A 23,727-nucleotide genomic window follows, 5' to 3' on the forward strand; every position below is an offset into this window, starting at 1 on the left:
CATGTTAGTTTTGGGGAAGATTATGATTAAGAGATTTAGTCTAAACATTGGACTAACATCTACCCTCCCTTAAGTTTTATCTTTTTGTGTCTCCTTCCGTACTCTGAAAAAAGGTCTTCAAATTGAAAGGTTAAATCTGTTTCTCTTCCCAAAGATGCAACATCACCTGTTGGGCATTTCCAGCAATTTTTTTCAGAATTCTAGAATTGCAGCTATTTGGATTTTCCGCCTATTGTCTTTTCTCCAACTTCAACTCGTAAAGCAAACGATCCCCCCTCAGAGCTCTAATACATTCATTCGATGCACACGAAGTCCCGCCCCAGTTGCACCTCCTTGCCTATGCCACGCCCTGCTATTGACCAGCACACGAAGTCCCGCCCCAGTTGCACCTCCTTGCCTATGCCACGCCCTGCTATTGACCAGCACACGAAGTCCCGTCCCAGTTGCACCTCCTTGCCTATGCCACGCCCCGCTATTGACCAGCACACTTAGTCCCGCCCCAGTTGCACCTCCTTGCCTATGCCACGCCCCGCTATTGACCAGCACACTTAGTCCCGCCCCAGTTGCACCTCCTTGCCCATGCCACGCCCCGCTATTGACCAGCACACGAAGTCCCACCCCAGTTGCACCTCCTTGCCCATGCCACGCCCCGCTATTGACCAGCACACGAAGTCCCGCCCCAGTTGCACCTCCTTGCCCATGCCACGCCCCGCTATTGACCAGCACACTTAGTCCCGCCCCAGTTGCACCTCCTTGCCCATGCCACGCCCCGCTATTGACCAGCACACTTAGTCCCGCCCCAGTTGCACCTCCTTGCCCATGCCACGCCCCGCTATTGACCAGCACACGAAGTCCCGCCCCAGTTGCACCTCCTTGCCCATGCCACGCCCCGCTATTGACCAGCACACTTAGTCCCGCCCCAGTTGCACCTCCTTGCCTATGCCACGCCCCGCTATTGACCAGCACACTTAGTCCCGCCCCAGTTGCACCTCCTTGCCCATGCCACGCCCCGCTATTGACCAGCACACGAAGTCCCGCCCCAGTTGCACCTCCTTGCCCATGCCACGCCCCGCTATTGACCAGCACACTTAGTCCCGCCCCAGTTGCACCTCCTTGCCTATGTCACGCCCCGCTATTGACCAGCACACTTAGTCCCGCCCCAGTTGCACCTCCTTGCCTATGCCACGCCCCGCTATTGACCAGCACACTTAGTCCCGCCCCGAATGACGAACGCCCTTCGCGCTCTTGCAGACTGATTTGTTCCACCAGAAGCCCCGCCCCCTCACCTTGTCCCACGAGGCGGAGTCGATACCGGAAGTGGCGACGGATGAAGCGACGAGTGCGCAAGGCGGCTGAAGGCAGAAGACGGGGCATTCAGCAGCCTGATTTATTGCGGCCGCTCGGAGCACAGGGACGGCGTTGGAGCAGCCGGACCGAGGCGGTAGAACTAATGGAGGTGGTCGGCTTGAGCCTGGGCCTGGTGGCCGCGCTGATTGTCGCTCTGTCAGTGCTAATGGTGGGCGGCGTGAATTCGCTGACGGTGGCTGAAGGTGAATAGTTCAGCCCTGGGGAGGAGGACAAGAATGCAAGGGGTTGGCTGGGAGAGCAGTGGGTACGCATCAGGGGTCGGGCGGGAATGGAGTTCTTGGTGAGACGATGGTGGTGGGGTGGGTGGGTGGATAGAGATGGGGGCACAACAGGTACCAATGATCAGTGGATGGATTTGTGGAAAGTGGGGGTATGTAGACTAAATGCAGAGGGATTTAGTTAAGAGTGTTAACTGCAAGTGTGATCGCTGTAGTTGGATTGCGCTGCCCTACATGTGGGGGAAGCAGCAGTCTCTGTTCCTCAAGACAATCGGAATCAGTTTTATTATCACGTTTATGTGATGTGAAATTAGTTGTTTTGGGCAGCAGTACTTTGCCGTAAATTTCAAAATAAATAAGTGTTGCAAAGAAAGAATAATGGCGTAGTGTCTGTCTATGGAAAGGAGCTGTTTTTGATTGTGGATCTTCAGGCTTTTGGTACTCTCTGATGTAAGTAACGAAACGGAATGTTCTGGATGCCGAGGGTCCTTCCTGCCTCTTGGGAATGTCACCTAGTTGGGAGAATTTTGCCTGCGATGGAGCTCGCTGAGTCTAGAACTCCCTGCAGATTGTGTGCATTGGAACCGTCTGAAATGCAACCAGTCAGAATGTTCTCCACATATGTACAGTACATCTTTTTAAAAAAAAATGCAGGAGTCTTTGTTGACAAAAAAAATCGTCAAATACTTCATGACATAGAACTGGTAGCATCTTAGGATGTGATCTGAAGATAAGATGCCAATTTCCTCCTGCAGAAGAGTACGCATTTAATGTTTAAATCAAGAGACGGAGATTTGACAGCATAGCATTCCCGGTACCCGCAAGAGAGCCGAGATCAGTTTTTTTCCAGATCTCAGTCTGGACTCAGACTTGTATCCTAGTCTCCTAACTCATTTGAGAGTGTATAACTCTCAACCAGTATCTAAGACCGAATGGTAAGCGGTTTATTTTGTTTGCTGTTTATCATCTTTCTATATACAAATTAGCTGCTGCACGTTCTCAATTAGGACAGTGGAGGAGGTTATAGAAGGCATCTTATTTATTTTTAAATTGTGGATGTTTAGTAACTTGTTAGGCAATGAATTTTGCTATAATTGATCCAGTCTGAAGTTTTGATTGGCTAAATAGCTGATAGCTTGTTACCAGGAGTGAAGTCAAATGAGAGTGCTGTTTGACATTATAATGTGCAGTGATCACTAACACAATATATAATTCAGTGGGACACAAGTCATGTGTCTCTACAAATTTGTTGGCTGTCTTCAAGTTGTAGTTAAGACACCAATTGTTCACTGGGTAATTATACATAATTTACTGATTTGTAATATTGACAGTTGTAGAAAGGGAAATTAATTAAATAATCTTGTATTTTCTTTCTCAATATCACTGCGATTAAAATATCTGTAAAATTCTCCAATTCCAGTACTTTAATTTACAATTTTTTGGTATCAACATTTGTATTGATTTTCAATATGAAATGCAAATTTCTTTTTGATTGTAAGAGCTTTATTTCCTTGGTTATCAATTGCTCAGAAACGTAGGAAGTGTACTTAGCGTAGTTGAGTAAATTTCTGTTAAAATGTGCTTATGTGAGTAAAATGCTGTCTCTGTATTTAGTTGACACATTCCAGTAGTCTAGTGGACTAGGGCAACCTGCAACTAATTATGCTATTTAGATAAAATTTGGCTAGACCATTTTAAAAAATTGTAATAGCTGGGATAAAACTACATGTGTATCTTTGTGTGCATATTTGGAGGAAATTGCACTGCAACACTGACAGCATTTGAGGTAGTGTTTCTTGAGTAACATCACAAGCATAGTACATTGGCAGTAGCTTCTGATCAGGCTTTCAATAAGCCATTGGAAATGCACTGAAATTATTAAAATGGGCAAATTAGCATTCTTTATTTTGTTGTTTCATAATATCTGAACCATTCTTGTATCTGAAAAACTTGGAAGTAGCTAATTCAGGGATTTTTGCATAATCATATCAGTTTTTGAGTTTATTTGTGTCATTACAGAGTCTCCCGACAGAAAGCATTATAAACTTGAGATGGACCAGGCACTTTTAAGTGTTTATAATGAATTGTCTGAGGTGCTGGTTGTTTCCTGGCTGTCAGATCACTGTTACCAGGTGAGTGTTACGGTAAGTTAAGTTGTATCCCAGCAGTTGTTGCATCTAGGTTCACTGGTGTACAGATGAGAATGTTCTTGCTGGAGCAAAACGAAGTTCACATATACAATGGCGTTTTGGTCCCTACAATTATTTTCACATTTTATTTTCTCATTTTCTCAATTTACAATGTATTGAAGTAGAATTTTTGAGCTAATCTACAAAATATTGTGCATCTTGACAAATCAAAAGAAAAATTCCAATTGTTTACTGAAAACTAAAAACTAAAGTTGAGGCTGATAAAGTATTCATCCTTTTTGTAATTGCTCTGCTAACTTTCCTCAGATGCAATATACGTGTTACCTCACCAACTCACCCAGTTTGTTGATGTAGAAAATTGGAGGATAACTATTTTCAATTAATTCATAAGAATAAATACTCCTTTGCTTTGTAAGAACCGACAGTATGGTAGATTTTCAGCTTTCAAACCAAAATGGAGACAAAAGAGCAAATTGGAGGAATAATAGAGAAGCATAGATCTGGGGAAGGGTACAAGACCATCTCAAAGATGCTGAACTTACCTTGGAGCTCAGTGCAGTTCATCGTGGAAAAATATATGAAACTACTTCCACACTGCCTAAGTCAAGCTGCCCCTCTAAACTTTGTTGCTGGAGAAGAATGGTACTTGTAAGAAATTCAGCTATTGTGACACCAACAGTCACTCTTAAGTGAGCTGCAGCAGCCAGTGGCTATCACTAGAGATGAGATTCGTGGTTCCACAATCTCTAGGGCCTTGTATAAATATGTTATTTATGGAATATTGGCAAGGAAGAAGCTTTAAAAAATGCACTTTGAAAAGTGTCGCTTAGAAAATACTGTAACGATGTGCAAGAAGGTTTTGTGGTCAGATGAGACTAAAATGGAACATTTTGGCCTCCACACTAAGCGGTACTTGTGTGTAAATGTAATACACATTTGCCAGGTAACACCATCCAGGTAAAGTATGGTGGAGGTCATATCATGCTATGGGCATGCTGTTCAGCATCAAGGACTAAAACAATCTGGTCAGGAATGATGGGAAGATGAATGCTGCTAAGTACAAAGAGAGAGACTACATTAAAAACCTGTTAGCCTCTGCCAGAAAGCTTAAATTGGGGAGGAAGTTCATCTTTCAGCAGGACGACCCAAAGCACACTGTCAGGGCAACCATGGAGTGACTTCAAATGAAGAAAATTGATGTCCTTTATTGGCCCATTTGAAGTCCACCTTAATCAAATTGAACATTTTTGGCAAGTCCTCAAGATTGCTGTCCACTGTGCTCCCCAACCAACTTGGTATAGCTTGAGCAATTTTGCAACGAGAAATGGGCAAATCTTGCTGCAGCATGTTGTACAAAGGTAATAGAGACTAATCTGAAAAGACTACTGGCTGTAATAGCAGCTCAACTAAGTAGTGAACAAATGCTTACAAACGCTGACATTTCAGCTGTGGATATTTATTTTTTCATGCTTTACAATATTCTCTGGTTTTTGGCTCTGCTGTGAAAAAAGGACATGTGATTCACAAATAAAAATTCTCTGTTAAATTGATTAAAATCCCTGGTTGTAATACTTAGTTATCTGAGCAAAGGGTTGGGGGCTGAATACTTTAGAAGGCATTGCAGATCTGGCCAAATTTCAGGGATTTGTACCCAGAAAACATTGGTTTTTTTTTGTTCTACTTTTGAATACATCTATGAGTGCAGTTGCTGCTTTTGGGTGAGTTTCAAATTGTATTGTTTTACAAGGCTTCAAGCAAAGTACATTTGTGCAATCACTAAGGCAAGGGTTACATCATAGGTACACTTTTTTCAGATTAAGTTGGAAAGTGTCACTAGCTGCATTCAAATTTGGCAACTTGCTAAAATTTTAGCAACAGTTGAATGTGTTTCACAGCATTCTATCCTCCATTTATATGTAATCTGATCTTAACGTTTCTGAAAGTAACTGAAAATACCTGAACCATTGAACCACTTGATAACTTCAGTGGTAAGTGGAAAAAAAAGTTTCCATTTGTAGCTGATTCAAGTATCAGATAGCATAAACAAAGTGAAAACCTAAAGGAATAAGCAGGATGTGAAAATAATTTTTTATATTTGAGTATAAATATTCTGCTCTGCATGTAAAGATAGTGGAAATAGTTGGTAGTTACAAAACAGAATTGGAAAAGGACTTTAGGGAAATAGTTTGTAGTTCTATGGGTTAAAGGGAATGCTAAAAAAAGGTGTCAGTATCATACTGTAGCTACCATTTGTGCCATAACAAAATCTATTTCTGTTTTGTGATTTGGTTACTTTCTAAATACATATGTTTTGATCTGAAAGAACTTTGAAAATAATATAAAGAAAATTATTGTTATCTGAAGAGCATTCCCTGTGTTACTCCCATTAATTTTAAATTGGAGATGTCATCATTTTTGAAGTTATCTGCCTCTGATTAACTTTTAAGGGGCAGACTTTGCTGGCATATGTCCATCACAACTGGTGGCTCCACACCCAGTGTTAACTAGGCAAGATGGGAAGGAGAAACAAATGTACTTTGCTGATACCTTTATGTTATCTGAATGTTGGTGAGGAATCTGAAGGAGGCCTGATCCCAAAGCTGGACTGGAAGTTTCTAGATATTTTTCAATGTTGCTGACGTTCAGAACATTCAAACACTGCTAGTGTCCAATTTATTAGGTACACATGTACACTTGCTTTTTAATTAAAAAAAATCTACACAGACAATCGTGGCAACTCAATGCATAAAAGCATACAGACATGGTCAAGTGGTTCAGTTGTTATTTAGACTAAACATCAGCACCTGCTGGTTAATACAACTGTCTAATCTTTGCTTAATGTCTAAGGATACGTATTGTATCAAAAGGACAGGTAGGAAGGCAGCCTGTTGCTCTGGTGGAAAAAATGAAATCAAATCCTTAGAAAGAGGTGACATAGGATTGGAAGGTTTTGAATCATTGTGGATAGAGCTAAGGAACAGCAAGGGTTTAAAAACTCCCTATGGGAATTGTATGCAGACCCCCAAACAGTAATAAAGATGTGGTCTACAAAGTACAATGGGAGCTAGAAAATGCATGCCGAAAGGGCAATGTTACTAAGTCATGAGGGATTTCAATACACAGATAGATTAGGAAAATCAGGTTGGTGCTGGATTCCAAGAGGGGTAGTTTCTAGAATGCATATGAGATGGGTTTTTAGAGCATCTCGTGTTTGAGCCCACTGGGGGAAGAGCTATTCTGATTTGGGTGTTGTGCAGTGAACCAGAGTTGATGAGAGAGCTTAGGGTGTAAGAACCCTTAGGGGAAAGTGATCATAATATGATTAAATTTACTCTGAAATTTCAGAATGAGAAGCTAAAGTCAGATATATCAGTAGTACAGTAAAGGGAATTACAGAGGCAGAGAGGAGTTGGACAGAGTTGATTGGAAAAGAACACTGGCAGGGATGATGGCAGAGCAGCAATGACTGAAATTTCTAGAAGCAATTCAGAAGGCACAGTATGTATACAAACCAAGGTGGAAGGAGTATTCTAAAGATGACACAAGCTTGGCTAGCAAGAGAAGTCAAAACCATTATAAAAGCCAAAGAGAGGACATATAATAGAACAAAAATTAGTGTGAAGATAGGGGATTGGGGAGTTTTTAAAAACCAACAGAAGGCAACTGAAAAAGTCATTAAGAAGGTAAAGATGGAATATGAAAGTAAGCTGGTCAATAATATTAAAGAGGATACCAAGGTTTTCTTCAGATCCATAAAATGTAAAAGAGGTGAGAGTGGATATTGGACTGTTGGAAAACGATGCTAGAGAGGTAATAATGGGGACAAAGAAATAATGGAAAAACTGAATGAGTGATTTGCATCAGTCTTCACCGTGGAAGACACTAGTAGTATGGTGGAAGTTCTAGGTGTCAGGTGTCATGAATGTTTGAAGCTGCTATTCCTAGAGAGAAGGTTCTTGGGAAACTGAAAGGTCTGAAGGTAGATAAGTCACCTGGATCAGATAGTGTACAACCCCAGGGTTCTGAAAGAGATGGCTGAAGAAAATGTGGATGCATTAGTAATGATCTTTCAAGAATCACTGGATTCTGAAATGGTTCTGGAAGACTGGAAAATTGCAAATTTCACCCCACTCTTCAAGAAGAGAGAGGCAGAAGAAACGAAATTATAGGCAGTTAGTCTGACCTCAGTGGTTGGGAAGATGTTGAAGTTGATTATTCAGGATGACATTTCAGGGTACTTGGAGGCACATGATAAAGTAGGCCATAGTCAGCATAGTTACCTCAAGGAAAAATCTTGCCCAACAAATCTGTTGGAACTCTTAGAAGAATTAACAAGCAAGATAGAAAAAGGAGAATTGGTTGATTTTGTGGATTTTCAGAAGGACTTTGGCAAAGTACTACCCATGAGGCTGCTTAACAAGCTACAAGCCCATGGTATTACAGGAAAGACTCTAGCATAGATAAATTAGCCAGCTGGCAAAGAGTGGGAATAAAGGGAGCCTTTTCTAGTTGGTTGCCGGTGACTAGTGGTATTCCACAGGGGTCTGTGTTGGGATCGATTTCTTTTTACATTGTATGTCAATGATTTGTATGATGGAATTGATGGCTTTTTTGCGAAGTTTGCAGACGCTATGAAGATAAGTGGAGGGGCAGGTAGTTTTGAGGAAGTAGAGAGACTATAGAAGGACTTGGAGAGATTAGGAGAATGGGTGAAGAAATGGTAGATGGAATACAGTGTTGGGAAGTACATGGTCATGCATTTTGGTAGAAGAAATGAAAATCAACTATTTTCTAAATGGAGAGAAAATACAAAACTCTGAGGCACAAACGTATTTGGGAGTCCTTGTTCAAGATTACCTAGACATTTATGTGCAGGTGGAGTCTGTAGTGAGGAATTGAAATGCAATGATTGGGATTGAGGAGAAAAATGGATCAGCCATGATGAAATGGCGGAACAGACTCGATGGGTCGAGTGGCCTAATTCTGCTCCTATGTTATGGTTAAATCAGCCAATCATATGGTAACAATTCAATGCATAAAAGCACGGTCAGTTGATGTTCAGACTGAACATCAGAATGGGAAAGAAATGTGACTGACTGTGGATGGTTGTTGGTGCCAGATGGCCTGCTTTGAGTACCTCAAAAACTGCTGATCATCCGAGATTTTCACAGGCAAGTTTTTGGAGTTTACAGAAAATGGTGCAAAAAAAAACCCCAAAAAAGATCTATTGAGTGGTTAATGAGACAGGTCAGAGGAGAATGGGTAGACTGATAGGAAAGCGACAGTAACTCAAATAACCACATGTTACAACAGTTGTGTGCAGAAGAGCATTTTGAAGGCAGTATATGTCGAACCTTGAAATGGATGGGCTACAGCAGCAGAATACCTTGAGCATGTGCTTAATTGCCACTTTATTATGTACAGGAAGTGGTTAATAAAGTGGCCATTGTATAAAATTGAACTAAACACTTGAGACATTTTTAAACAATTGAATTTTAAAAACAAATGAAGCAGCTTGGGGAAATAAAACACAAACACAAATAGTTCTAAAAGAAGGACTTAATGTTTTCTGTTTTCTTTCTCCTCTGCATCCCTCCAGTGCTCAAAGAAATCAGAGTTGCAATAGTTGTTGCATAGGTTGACCTGGTGCAGGATTTGAAAACCTACTTTTCCCCAGTGTAAAATTTTAGGAAATCCCAGTAATATCAAGCTCTGCTGCTGGATTCCCATCTGTGTGCTGCTTTTAATTAGTGTAGTGCCAATCTTGCTGGCATTTACCAATAAGAATTGTGTCACTGATTCCTGCAGGTTCTATAAACATCCAACTTTTGCTTCTCTAATTGTTTCTTGTTTATTTCTGAGTGTCCCATCACTTTGTCAATACAAAGTCCCATGTGAGTTTTCACTTTAAACCTCTGCAATTCTCTGCCCATCTAACTTTTCCTTCTCTTAAGATACTCCTTTAAACCAACCTCATTTCCAACCTTCTTGTCATCTGTCCTAATACCCCCATGAATGACAGCATCAAGCACTTGTATGGTGCTTTACGATTTCTAAATGTGCAATGTAACAGGTAAATTCTGCTTTACAACATTTCAGATAACAGATAATGGAATAAAAATTTGAGATAATGGAATAAAAACATCAATATTATTGCAACTCACTTTTCTTGATACGTGCACAGATGTGGCTTTGCGTTACAGAAAATAGAGATTGAATGGATGTTTTTCCTAGAATGTGACCCCTTCTCCGCTCCCACCTCAGAGCATGTAATGTAGAGTCGCCTGTAAATTGTTGAATTGACCCAATTTAAATAGTGTGGAAATACATATGTAAATGGTTTGTGGTGTGTTTAAGTATGTTTTAATTTTCTTGTTGCTAATTTGATTGATTTTAGTCTTGGTTACAGCTTCAGTCATAGGGTTTAGAATACATTAAATTAAATTGTGAAGCCAAGTATGAATCAATAGCTAACATTTTCCTTCTGATTTTCTCATCCTGTTTCTCAGTGCAAGTTTCAGAAACTTGGTAGTGTGCCTCCAAAAAAGCATTTGGGACTTCAACAAAAACCCCCTGGGAATTCAACATTTGCCATTGACACTAAACATGCAGTTTTGTTGCAGTTGAACATCACAGATGAGGTGTGCAGGTTAGTTTTTTAAATTCTTTCTTGGCTATGTGTAGTGTTGGTATGGCTGTTACTTATTGTCCATTCCCAATTCCCAATGGACAATGAATGGACTTCAGTACTTTGAGAAAGCACTGAAGTCTTTCTCATAAAGATACACTCACAGTGCTATTAGCAGAAGAGTAGGAGAGGGGTGATTCCTAAGTTTAGACCCAGTGATAATCAGAATCAGGGTTATTATCTCTGACATGTGTTGTGAAATTTGTTGTTTTGTGGCATTGGGTTCAGTGCAATACATTAAAAATTAATATAATTTACAATGAGAAATATAAAAAATAAGTCAAAAAGAGAGCAAAATAATAAGGTAGCTTTTGTGGGTTCACAGGCCATTCTGAAGTGTGATTATGGCGGTGGGGGGAGGGGAGTGGTATGGTGAGAGAAGCTGTTCCTAAAACATTGAGTGTGCATCTTTTGGCTCCTGCATCTCTTGCCGGATGGTAGAAATCAGAAGAGAACATGTCCTGGATGGTGAGGCTCCTTAATGATGAATTCTGCCATCTTGAGGTACCACCTTTTGAAGATGATGTTGACAGTGGGGAGGCTTGTGCCTGTTATTAAGTTTTTTTTGATTCTGTGCGTTGGAGCCTCCATACCAGGCAGTGATGAAACCAGTCAGAATGCTGTCCACGCTACTTTATAAATTTGCTAATGTCTCTTGCTACATATTGAATCTCAAATTTCTAATGAAGTACAGCCTCCGGTGTGCCTTCTTTGTGATTGCATTAGCATGTTGGGTAGATCCTCTGAGATGTTGACGCCGAGGAACTTGAAGCTGCTCACCCTTTCTACTGCTGACTCCTTCACGAGGACTGATGTGTGTTTTCCCATCTTCCCCTTCCTGAAATCCACAATCAGCTCCTTGAGTGCAACGTCAGTAATGATGATGCTCCAATGAGATATTTCCAAGTCAGGTTGCATGTACTGTAGGTGATGGTGTTTGTATGCAATTGCAGCCCGAGGTCTTGGTAGCAGCAGTGGCAGGTTTGGAAGGTGCTATCAAGGCACTGTTGGTAAATAACTGCAATGTCTTTTATAGATAGTACACATAACAGCTGCTGTGCACTTGTGGTGGAGGATAAACATGTTTTGGGTAGTGGCAGTGCAACAGACTGCTTTAGCTTGAATGTGTCAAGCTTCTTAAGAGTTGTAGGTGCAACATTTGTTTGTTCAGATTGAGAATATTCTGTCACCTTCTTGCTTCTATCTTACAGCCTGAGGTTTTGGTGGCGAGCCACTCACTAGAAGACCTAATTGCTGATTAGTCTTGTTGTCACAATGTTAATATTGTTGCACCATTTGAGTTTCTGGTCACTGGTGACTTCCAAGGTATTTCTTGAAGGAATTTGGTAATAGTATTCCAAATGAACATCAAGGGTGAATGGTGCTTATCGGAGATGGTACTAACTTAGTGTGAATGTTATTTTCCACTTATTAGTCCATGCTTGAATGTTGCTGAATTAATTTCCTCGAGTCGAGCCAGAAAGCCTGACATGGTGTAGCGTTTTATCCACTTTAGGGTGATTTTCTGAAGGTTATTGGTACATAAGTAGCATATTAAAGTTTGCGGAGTTTAATTAAGAATGGCTGTTAATTTGTTTGTTATTATTGTCACAGTATTGAAGTATACTGAGAAGCTTTAATTTGCATGCCATTCAAATATATTGTTCTATGTACGAGTACATTGAAGTACCAAACTTTCACTACAAAATGTAGTGTTACCGAGAAAGTGTTTTGCAAAGTGCAAGAGGCATATTAAGGTAAACTGAGAATTCTGGAGTTATCTTTCTTGTTTAAGTCCATTCAAGAGTCTTATAACTGCAGAATAGAAGCTGTCCTTGAGCTACGTGGATTAAAGAGCATGTCTTACGAGGAAAGATTGAGCAAGCTAGGGCTTTTTCCTCTGGAGCAAAGGAGAATAAAGGAAACTTTACAGAGGTGTACAGGGTGATGAAGGGACAATCTCCTGTGCACTCTCTAAAGCTTCACATCCTTCCTTTGAAGTGATTAAAACTGTAAAACAGTACTTCCAGTGTGGTCTAACCAGAGTTTTGTGGAGCTGCAGCATTGCCTTGCAGTTTTTAAACTTAACCTCCCCTCCTAAACTTTGACCTCAAGATCCTTTTGCCCTTCCACACTGCAAAGAATCCTGCCATTAAATGTACTGTGCTGTCAAAGCATATTACTTCGTACTTTTACAGATTGAACTCCAGCTGCTACTCTTAGCCTTGCTCTGCATGCTGTCGATGTCATATGGTAACCTACAGTACTAGCAAAAGTCTTAGGCACTATGTAGCTAGGGTGTCTAAGACTTTTGCAATAGTACTGTACTTGTTGCTGTGGAGCAGAGAGTTTGTCAATCTGGTGTGAACAAAGGGAGGTTGGGAATGGCAAGGGTGGAGCACTGTGGGAGGGATGTGGAACAGATGGCAAAGGAGTGTCATGGGTGGTGGGTTGGTATGGGTGCAGATATACCTAGCACTGAGACAACAGACATCATTTGATTCCTAGCAACTGGTTTATTGATCATCGGAGAATGTCTCTCTGATGCTTTCCACTCCCTCCCATGGGAGTGGGCTCAAAAATGGGGGAGGGGCTCAAAAATACTTCCAGTGGATTGATTGTTCTCTTCCTGTTTCTGACCTCCACCAGTCTGACTCAGTGGAGCAGACTATTCCTGATTAGCAATGCCATATCCCCATTCTTTTTACCCCCCTCCCTGTCCCTTTTGAAACATGTAAACCCTGGAACTTGCAGTTGCTTATCTTGCCTTTTTGATGGCCAAGGCTCTGTAATGGTCACAACATCATAGCTATAAATACTGTTTCATGCTTTTAAGTTCATCACCTTTGTTCCTGATACTTCTCACATTAAAGTAAACACATTTCAACCCATCCAACTGACTACAATTATGTCCTATCCACCCCCTATCCTCCCTTATAGCCTCTATACATATACATTACCTGTTCCATCCTCTTACCTATCACTTTGGTTTCCAGCCTAGTTTAAACCCACCCTAGCAGCTCTAGTAAATCTGTTAATAAGGACATCTGTTCTTCTAAATCCAGGTGTAACTTGTCCCTTTTTGTATGAAATACTTTCTCCAGAAGAAATCCCAACAATCCACATGAAACCCTGCCCCCCCAATTCTTTAGTCACACATTCATCTGCTCTGTCATCCTATTCTTGCTCTCGTTGGCGTGTGGCACAGGCAGCAATCAATGTTCCCTCTAAGGAGTTTGCCATGTACATATCTTTTGCCAAGAGTGCACAAAAGAACTGCACAAATAATTTGTGTTGTGAGAATGGACTTCAGCAGCTGGGGGAGCCAGGGAGCTCAGGAATAGCCACTCGTGGTTGCTGCTGAATTCGCAGACCTTCTGTTCCGTTGATTGATGCCACTAATGTATTAAAATTAATGGATCAATGTCTAAATCGTGTTTATTTCACACTCTGCAAATTTATATTTACACTGAATTACCCCGACTTCAGTCAGCAGCAGCTGTGGGCAGTGGTGAGTTCCCAGGTCCTAAAGTCTATCATGACGCAAATTCTTTGTGCAATTACTTTGTGCACTAGTAGCAAAAAATCTGTGCATGCGCACCTTAGAGAGAACATTGGCAGCATTTCTGAAATTACTACCTTTGAGATTCTGCTTTTTAACTTCCTTCCTGTATTTGCTCTTTAGGGTCTCATCCCTTTTCTGAGCAATACCAATTGTATCAGTGTGTAGCATGACTTCTGGCTACTCTTCCTCTGCCTTATGAATACTGTGAACTTGATCTGAGATCTCCTGACACCTGGGAGGCAACATACCATCTCTTTCATATCCACGATCTCCTGTCTTTTCCCCTGACTATTGAATCCACTATTACCACTGCTCTCCTCTTCTGCCCCTTTTCTTCTGAGCTACAGACCCAGACTCAGTGCCTGATCACTGTGGCTTTCCCTGGTAGGGTGCTCCCCCTCTTCTGCTCCTGTCCTTAGCAACAGTATATAAAGCAATGTACTTGAGTCCTCAGTGCTCAGTCCTGCCCCTAAGAGTTTCGGCCTGAAATGTCGACTGTACTCTTTTCCTAGATGCTGCCTGGCCTGGTGAGTTCCTCTAGCATTTTGTGTGTGTTGCTTGTATATCCAGCATCTGCATACAATGTTTTCTCATTTGTGTTCTGTGCTGCCTGCTGTTCCCTTTTCCTCGCCTGACAGTCACCCAGCTACCTGCAACTTATGAGTGATTGTCTCCCTATAGCTTCTGTCTATCAACTCCTCATTCTCCCAAATGATCTGCAAGTCATCCAGGTCCAGCTCCATTTTCCTAATATGATCTGCAAGGAGCAGCGGCTGGATACACTACTCGCAGGTGTTGTCATCAGGGACAGTAGAGATCTCCATGACTTCCAGCATCATGCCCTGGCTTCCATTCTCAACACCCTACCTGTGCAATAATAATAAGAAAGCGAAATTTGCCAGAGACTCATCTAAACCTCTACCTGTTTTTGCTGAAGCTGCTTGAGCCACTCTAACCTTGTGCTGCAGTGGCTGATTCTATTTAAACCGAACTTTATTGGTTCAAGTGAAACTCAATGTGACGAGACTTGCTCCTTTGGCTTAGTTCACAGCACTCTGATATTAAGTCACAAATAAGAGAAAGTCTGCAGATGTTGGAAATCTGAGCAACACACAAAATACTGGAGGAACTCAGCAGGCCAGACAGCTTCTATGGGGAAAAAAAAGTACAGTCAACATTTCAGGCTGAAAGCTTTTGGCAGGACTGGAGGGGAAAAAAACTGAGGAATAGATTTGAAGGGGGAGGGAGAGAGAAGTGAAGAGCCAGGCGATAGGTAAAACTTGGAGGGGGAGGAATGAAGCTAGGAAGTTGATTGGTGAAAGAGATAGAAGGCCACAGAAGCAAAAAGGGTGGGGAAGAGCACTAGAGGGAGGCAAGGAGATAACATGACAGAGGGACAAGGGGATGGGAAATGGTGAAGGGGTGGGGGCATTACTGGAAGTTTGAGAAATTGATGTTCATTCCATCAAGTTGGAGGCTACCCAAATGGAATATAAGGTGTTGTTCCTCCAACCTAAGTGCGGCCTTATTCTAACAGTTGAGGAGGCCATGGATGGACATATTGGAATGGGAAGTGGAATTAAAATGGGTATCCACTGGGAGATGCTGCTTGTTCTGGCAGACAGAACATAGATGCTTGGTGAAGCAGTCTTCCAATGTACGTCAGGTCTCACTGATATACTGGAGGTCACACCGGGAGCACCGAGCACAGTATATGACCCCAACAGACTCTCAGGTGAAGTGTCACCTCACCTGGAAGGACTGTTTGGGGCCCTGAATGGTAATGAGGGAGGTGGTGTAGGGGCAGGTAAAACACTTGTTCTGCTTGTAAGATAAAACACCATCCCCTTCTCCCAGTTCCTCTGTCTCAGCCGCATCTGCTCTAAGGATGAAGCTTTTCATTCTAGAACAAAGGAGATGTACTTGTTTTTCAATCTCCTTCCTCCTCCTCCCCCACCATCAGCAACACTCATGAACCGCATCTCTTCCATTTCATGCGTCTACTCTTACTTCATCCTCTCGCCACGCTACCAGGTATAGGTTTCGTATTACCCCACCAGTTTCACATCCAGCACATAATTCTCCAAAACTTCTGCCATCTCTAACTGGATCCCACCATCAAACACATCTTTCCCTCCACCCCCCCCCCCCCTTCGCTTTCCGCAGGGATTGCTCCCTACATGACTCCCTTGTCCATTTGACTCCCCACAGATCTCCCTCCTGGCACTTATCCTTTTTTAATCGATTTATCAAACTTCCAGTAATGCCTCCACCTCTCCTTCATCATTTCCCATCTTTGTCCCTCTCTCATGTTATCTCCTTGCCCATTGCCTACTCCCCGCCCTTTTTTCTTTCACAGCATTCTGTCTCTTTGACTAATCAACTTCCTAGCTCTTTGTTTCATTCTTCCCCCTCCAAGTTTCACTTATTGCCTGGTGTTTCTCTCTCCCTTCCCACCCACCCCCACCTTTCATCTATTCCTCATCTTTTTTTCTCCAGTCCTGCTGAAGGGTTTCGGCCCAAAAAGTCGACTGTACTTTTTTCCATAGATGCTGCCAGGCCTGCTGAGTTCCTCCGGCATTTTGACTGATATTTTTGTGTTTTTAGGCAGAGCCCTTGCGATACCAATCTGTGCTGCATCTGATAGGATGCTTTTTGTGGTGCATTTGTAAAATTAGGTGACTTAAGGAAGTGCTGAATTTCATTAGCCTTCTGAGCAAATAAAAGCGCTGGTGTGCTTTCATGTGATTGGACCTGGGCAATTTGTTGGTGACATTTACACCTAGAAACCTGAACTATCAACCTCCTGCACCTCAGCTTTAACACAGATGGGTATATTCTGCACCCTATATCCTGAAGTCAATGACCAGCAATTCCATTTAGCTGACGTTGAGGGTGAGGTTGTTGTCTTGACGCCATGCCACAAACCTTCCCTATTTCCTTCCTGTTCTTTGTTTCATCATTGAGATCTGGCCCATTACAGTGATGTTATCTGCAAATTTATAAATGGAGTTTGATTAGAATCTGACCATGCAGTTGTGAGTGTGGAGGAAGTAATGCAAAGACTGAGAAAGCAGGCTTGCAGGGTATTGGTGTAAGGATAATATTGGTGAGGTCAGGTCTGTTTTATCTCTGTCTTGAGGGAAATCTTGATGCCTGCTCTGGCCCTGAGTTTGTAACTCTGGCAGTTAGGAACAGAGCATGCAAGAATCTGAAAGATTTTTAGATTATAAGGCAATAGTGTTACTGGTCAGTACAGCTGCTTAGTGCTGTAAAAGATTAACCTGGAATTTATTGAATGGTGTGGGGATTGCAAAAGAAGCTGCAGAGTGTTGTAAATCTAGTCAGCTCCATCTTGGGTATTAGCTTACAATGTACCCAGAACATTTTCAAGGGGCGATGTCTCAGAAAGGCCGTGTCCATTATTGAGGACCTCCAGCACCCAGGGCATGCCCTTTTCTCACTGTTATCATCAGATAGGAGATTCAGAAACCTGAAGGCACACACTCAGTGATTTAGGAACAGCTTCTTCCTCTCTGCCATCCAATTCCTAAATGGACATTGTATCCTTGGACACTACCTCACTTTTTTTAGTATACAGTATTTCTGTTTTTTTGCACGTTTTTAATCTACATGTGTTGTAATTGATTTACGTATTTATTATTGTTTTTATTTTTTCTCTCTTCTATATTATGTATTGCATTGGACTGCTGCTGAGTTAGCAAATTTCATGCCACATGCCAGTGATAATAAACCTGATTCTGATGTGATAAATCAGATTTTTAGTTCGACAGTTTAGTGACTGAGGGCCTGTTTTCTTCAGACTTGGGTGGGGTTGGAAGGAACAGTATCATGTTGGTGGTCATGATATTGTTTCAGATTAAGGGGCCACTTGCCTAGAACTGAAAGAATATTTCTTAGAACTGTAGAGTAGATGCAGTTTTTCTCTTTTCAAAACCAAGTCTTCTATGTTTAAGTGCAATGTTATCAATCCTGTTCCTAGCTCTTTCTGGAAATTATTTTCTCCTTCAGCTATCTGTCCATTTCTGTTGAATATCGCCATTGAAACTGCTGCTGCCCTTCATGGGCAGAACTTCAGATCATGATTACTCTACAGAATAAGTTCCAGGGGCTGTGAATCCTTGAAATTTTTAGGAAGCTGTAAGTTTTCAGACATAGTGTAATAAATATTTGCATTGCAAGGGAATCAAGAGAAAAGAGGTTTGGGCAGCAAAATGGATGAGGTCAAAGATCTGCTTCTCATAGCAGTCGAATAGTGAGAAGGTGCACCACTTACTCCATTTTTAAAAATTATATATAGCATCCATAGAGTGGGAACTAGTAATGTTTTAGATGGATAACCTATTTGAACTGAAACAAGTTAGAAGTCAAACGGGTTTTAAAATGCAGAGTAAGAGGAGGAAGAAACAAACGGAAAATTGTGTAATGTGGTGGTTAAAGGTAATGTGACATATAATGGGGCAAGTCAAAAGTAAGTGTGAAGACAAGTAATCAAAAGATGGATTGAGAACTGTAAATTGGAATGTCAGATGATTTCTTTAGCTGGAGAGTGAATCTGTGGAATTCTTTGCTGTAGGTGGCTGTGGTGGCCAAGTCACTGTGTACATTCAAGGCAGAGGTTGATAGATTCTTGATTAGTCAGGGCTTGAAGGAATACATGGTGAAGGCAGGAGATTGGGGCTGAGAGGGAAAATGAATCAGAAATAGAGGAGATGATGATGGGCCAAATGGCCTAATTCTGTTCCTATTTTGTAAGGTCATAATTATTCCTTCAATATTATCATCATACTGATTTTAACTAATTTAAGTGCAAATATTTATATTTCAAAGTAAGAACAATACAATAGAAAATACTGGAGCATCGTTTATTAAATGTGTCATGTACAATGTAAAGATTCAATCAGCCCTTTTTCGCAGGGCTAAAATGGCTAGCATGAGAGGGCACAGTTTTAAGCTGCTTGGAAGTACGTACAGAGGAGATATCAGGGGTATGTTTTTTATGCAGAGAGTGGTGAGTGCGTGGAATGGGCTGCCAGCGATGGTGGTGGAGGCAGATAAAATATGGTCTTTTAAGAGACACCTGGACAGTATATAGGGCTCAGAAAAATAGAGGGCTATGGGTAACCCTAGGTAATTTCTCAGGTAAGGACATGTTCGGCACAGCTTTGTGGGCTGAAGGGTCTGTATTGTGTTGTAGGTTTTCTATGTTTCTATGTAACATGCAAATACAAAATAAAACCATTTCAATGGTTGAGCACCGAAGGTAAATATAGATTGATTTCTTATAGTTGCCCTTCTGTATGCCTCTTGCAGGGTTCATGAAAGCTTTGGGGAGCTTGGACACTATTCCTTATGGGTGAGAAAGGCCAATCGGAGTAATGCGAGTGGGACAGTGACCTGTAACATCGTTACCGACAAAGCGCCCATCAACAGCAATCTTCGTATGTACAAGTGTTGCCTCATTTTATATTAAAGTCAGAAGCTGAATGTTCTTTATAGGAAGCGAAGAAAGAGAGGTAGCATTTTAATCTGTTTTAGAGCAAATTCTGTCAAGAACAGGAACAAGGTATTTTTATTTAACACAAGATTAGAGCAGGCTTTCTTTATACAGCAATATGCAGAATATGTACTTAGTGGCCACTTTATGAGCTACCTCCTGTACCTAACAAATTGTACACTGAGTGGATGTTCATGGTCTACTCCTGCTGTAGCTCATCCATTTCAAGGATCGATGTGTTAAGAGTTCAGTGATGCTCTTCTGAACACCACTATGGTTATTTGAGTTACTGTCACCTTCTTGTCAGCTTAACCCAGTCTTGCCATTCTTTTAATATCATTCTCATTAACAAGGCTGCTCACAGAATGCTTTTTGTTTTTCCACACCATTCTCTGTAAACTCTAGAGACTGTTGTGCATGAAAATCTCAGGAGATCATTAGTTTCTGAGATACTTAAATCACCCTGTTTGGGTGAAATCCAACCCTGTCTGAAATCATTCAGTCAAAGCCATGTAGATCACATTTCTTCTACATTCTGATGTTTGCTCTGAACAGCTACTGAACCTCTTGGCCATGTCTACATGCTTTTTATGCATTTTGCTGCCACATAATTGGCTGATATTTGCATTAATGAGAAAGTGTACCTAATGAAGTGGACAGTGTATGTCGTATGTTTCAGATCTATACACTAGAGGCTGGTACGATATACTTAAGTTAACTATAAGCGACTGTACAAAACCCGTTTTTTTTTCTCTCTCCTTCTGGTTTACCATTCCCACCCTCCCCCATTCAGAATTTTTTATACAGTGCTTTACTGATTTAAAATTAACTTACTGTGTTTATCCCACAGCAATTTTATATGCATTCCTCGTCTTTGTTGGCATCGTCTTTCTCATGTGTTTAGGAAAGTTCATACAAGGGTAAGTGGAAAATTTAAGAATTACTCAATGAATGAATTTTTGATGTTGTACAGAAAAATCAAGCCAGACTAATGTCTTTGATACTAGCTGGTACCTACAATTAGTCTCCTGACTGTACTTCACAAACTATGAGTCCATTTAGTATGTCCTTTAAAACAGATTCCTTTGGTGAGCAGAATTGTAAATTCTAATATGCATTTGTATCTCCACTTCTACGATCTCTGTCAAACTTTTGTTATCAGTAAGCTTTCAAAAACTGTCATAGATTATTTTTCCTTTACTGTTTCCTGGTTAGCCATTCCACATTTTAATAACTGTCTATATAATACATTGCTATGGCATATTTAAAGCGGAGGTGAATAGGTCCTTGGTTAGTAAGGGCGTCAAAGGCTATGGGGAGAAGGCAGGTGAAGGGGTTGGGAGAGACAATAAATTGGCCATGATGGAATGACGGAGCAGACTCAGTAGGCTTCATGGCCTAATTCTGATCCTATGTCTTATGGTCTTGTGCTAACTACTCCTATGATTAGACTTGCACTTTGTTAGCTGCCAACTAACCATAATTTTTCCCAAACAATTTAATCAAATTTCAAATCTTCTGATCCCCTCTGTTGGAATTTCATTTTACTATCTTTATCCAAATAATTAAGCTTAGTTTTTCAGTTCCACGTGCCTTAATAAACCATTTCTGCTCTTGACCAATATCCAAGCATCAGCTGTTTGTACTGAAGTATAGCTAAAGAGGTTTGAGATTTAGACTACTCTATAGATACTAAGGTAGGAGGTGTTGTGGATAATGAGGTGGGTTTTCAAAGCTTGCAGGGAGATTTATGCCGGTTAGAAGAATGGACTGAACGTTGGCAGATGGAGTTTAATGCTGAGAAGTGTGAGGTTCTACATTTTGGCAGGAATAATCCAAATAGAACATACAGGGTAAATGGTAGGGCATTGAGGAATGCAGTGGAACAGAGAGATCTAGGAATAACAGTGCATAGTTCCCTGAAGGTGGAATCTCATGTAGATAGGGTGGTGAAGAAGGCTTTTGGAATGCTGGCCTTTATAAATCAACGCATTGAGTACAGAAGTTGGGATGTAATGTTAAAATTGTACAAGGCATTGGTAAGGCCAAATTTGGAATATTGTGTATAGTTCTGGTCATCGAATTATAGGAAAGATATCAATAAATTAGAGAGAGTGCAAAGACAATTTACTAGGATGTTACCTGGGTTTCAGCACTTAAGTTACAGAGAAAGGTTGAACAAGTTAGGTCTCTATTCATTGGAGCGTAGAAGGTTGAGGGGAGATTTGATCGAGGTATTTAAGATTTTGAGAGGGATAGATAGAGTTGACGTGAATAGGTTGTTTCCATTGAGAGTAGGGGAGATTCAAACGAGAGGACATGATTTGAGAGTTAGGGGGCAGAAGTTCAAGGGAAACACGAGGGGGTATTTCTTTACTCAGAGAGTGATAGCTGTGTGGAATGAGCTTCCTGTAGAAGTAGTAGAGGCCTGTTCAGTATTGTCATTTAAGGTAAAATTGGATAGGTATATGGACAGGAAAGGAGTGGAGGGTTATGGGCTGAGTGCAGGTAGGTGGGACTAGGTGAGATTAAGAGTTCGGCACGGACTAGGAGAGCCGAGATGGCCTGTTTCCGTGCTGTGATTGTTATATGTTATATGTGAATACTCTGCTGATTTTGCAATTTCTGTAACTATATGTAGGTCCTTGTGATGATGAACAAAGTAACTCCATTGTTACCACATTTTTCCCAATTATTGAATGTTTTCTAAAATGCCTTCATGACGGGGATGTGATGGTACACAGGGTGAGACAGTCTTCCTCTTAAGTAACAATGAAATGCTGCAAGGCATGTATAAAGGATGTCACATTTGAAATATAGTTTAATCGGCTTCCAGTGAACTTCAGGCAAAATTAGAGTTAGATGTTCGCATGTACAGTGTCTATATTCTCCCCCTATGCTCTCATCCAATCATATTAAAAATATCAGCCATTTCCACCCTGGGGAGAAAAGCAGCAGCTCTCCACATTATCATTACCTCTTATCATCTTATACAGTATATCTCTATCAAGTCTCACCCTCCTTCGCTCCAAAGAGAAAAGCTGTAGCTCATTTAACCTATTTTCATAAGACATGATCTATAATCCATGTAGTAGGTCCCACAACAGATCCCTGCGAAACCTAAGTGGTCACTGACCTCCAGGCAGAATATCACCATCTACTACCACCCTCTGCCTTCAGAGGACAGGCCCATTCTGAATCAAATGACTAGCCAACTAATGTCATCCACAGTGCCTTTCAAAGTATTCCCCCCGCTCCCCCAGAAGTTTTCATGGTCAACAGAAAAAGGCTCTTCTGTGTCAGTGAAAGCAGATTTCTACAAAGTGATATAAATTAATTACAAATATAAAACACAAAATAACTGATTGCATAAGTATTCACCCCCTTTAATATGACACCAAATCATCTCTGGTGCAGCCAGTTGGTTTTAGAAGTCACATATTTGGTTAAACGGAGATCACCATGCGCAGTCAAGATGTTACAATTGATTGTATACACCTGTATCTGGAAGGTCCAACTGCAGGTGAGTCAGTATCCTGGCAAAAACTACACCATGAAGATAGAAGAATACTCCAAGAAACTCTGCGAAAAGGTTATTGAAAAGCACATGTGAGGAAATGAATACAAGCAGACTTCTAAGTCACTGAATATCCCTTGGAGTGCAGTTAACCCAATCATCAAGAAATGGAAAGAATATTGCACAGCTGTAAAACTGCCTAGAGTAGACCATCCTCAAAAACTGACCGTGCAAGAAGGGGACTAGTAAAGGAGGCCACCAGTTTTATAAAGATGATGAGCAAAGCTGAGAGAGACCTACCCACACACTCAAGGCTGTAATTGCTGGCAAGGATGCACCTACTAAATACTGACTTGAAGGGTGTGAGTAATTATGCAGTCAATTATTTTGTGTTTAATAATTGTAATAAATTTAGACCCAATTTGTAGAAATTTGTTTTCACTTTGATACAAGTCTTTTTCTGTTGATCAGTGTTACGAAAGCCAAATTAAATCCACTGTGATTCAATGTTGTAAGACAGTGAAACATGAACTTCCAAGTTTTCATGTTTTTTCACGTCTGGAGACTGCAATTTTTCCCCTTTTTTTTACAAAGCTGCTCAAGTTCTGTCAGATTGCATGGGGATCGTGAGTGAACATTCCTTTTCAAGTCCAGCCACAAATTCTCAATTGGACTGAGGTCTAGACTCTGACTTGGCCACTCC

At 41.2% G+C, this 23,727-nt stretch overlaps 1 protein-coding gene across 1 annotated transcript in view; it reads left to right on the top strand.

Annotated features, from left to right (window-relative positions):
• Positions 1-1,120: 1,120 nt before the first annotated feature.
• LOC132391753 (heparan-alpha-glucosaminide N-acetyltransferase-like) overlaps positions 1,121-23,727 on the top strand; it is a 57,559-nt gene continuing 34,952 nt past the window's right edge. The window contains exons 1-5 of the mRNA XM_059965331.1: positions 1,121-1,550; positions 3,606-3,718; positions 10,246-10,385; positions 19,324-19,451; positions 20,358-20,427. Of these exons, the coding sequence (XP_059821314.1) occupies positions 1,328-1,550; positions 3,606-3,718; positions 10,246-10,385; positions 19,324-19,451; positions 20,358-20,427 (674 nt within the window). The 5' untranslated portion in view covers positions 1,121-1,327. The remainder of the gene's footprint in view (positions 1,551-3,605; positions 3,719-10,245; positions 10,386-19,323; positions 19,452-20,357; positions 20,428-23,727) is intronic.

The sequence above is a fragment of the Hypanus sabinus genome, chromosome 3, assembly GCF_030144855.1.
Source record: "Hypanus sabinus isolate sHypSab1 chromosome 3, sHypSab1.hap1, whole genome shotgun sequence".
Lineage (NCBI taxonomy): Eukaryota > Metazoa > Chordata > Chondrichthyes > Myliobatiformes > Dasyatidae > Hypanus > Hypanus sabinus.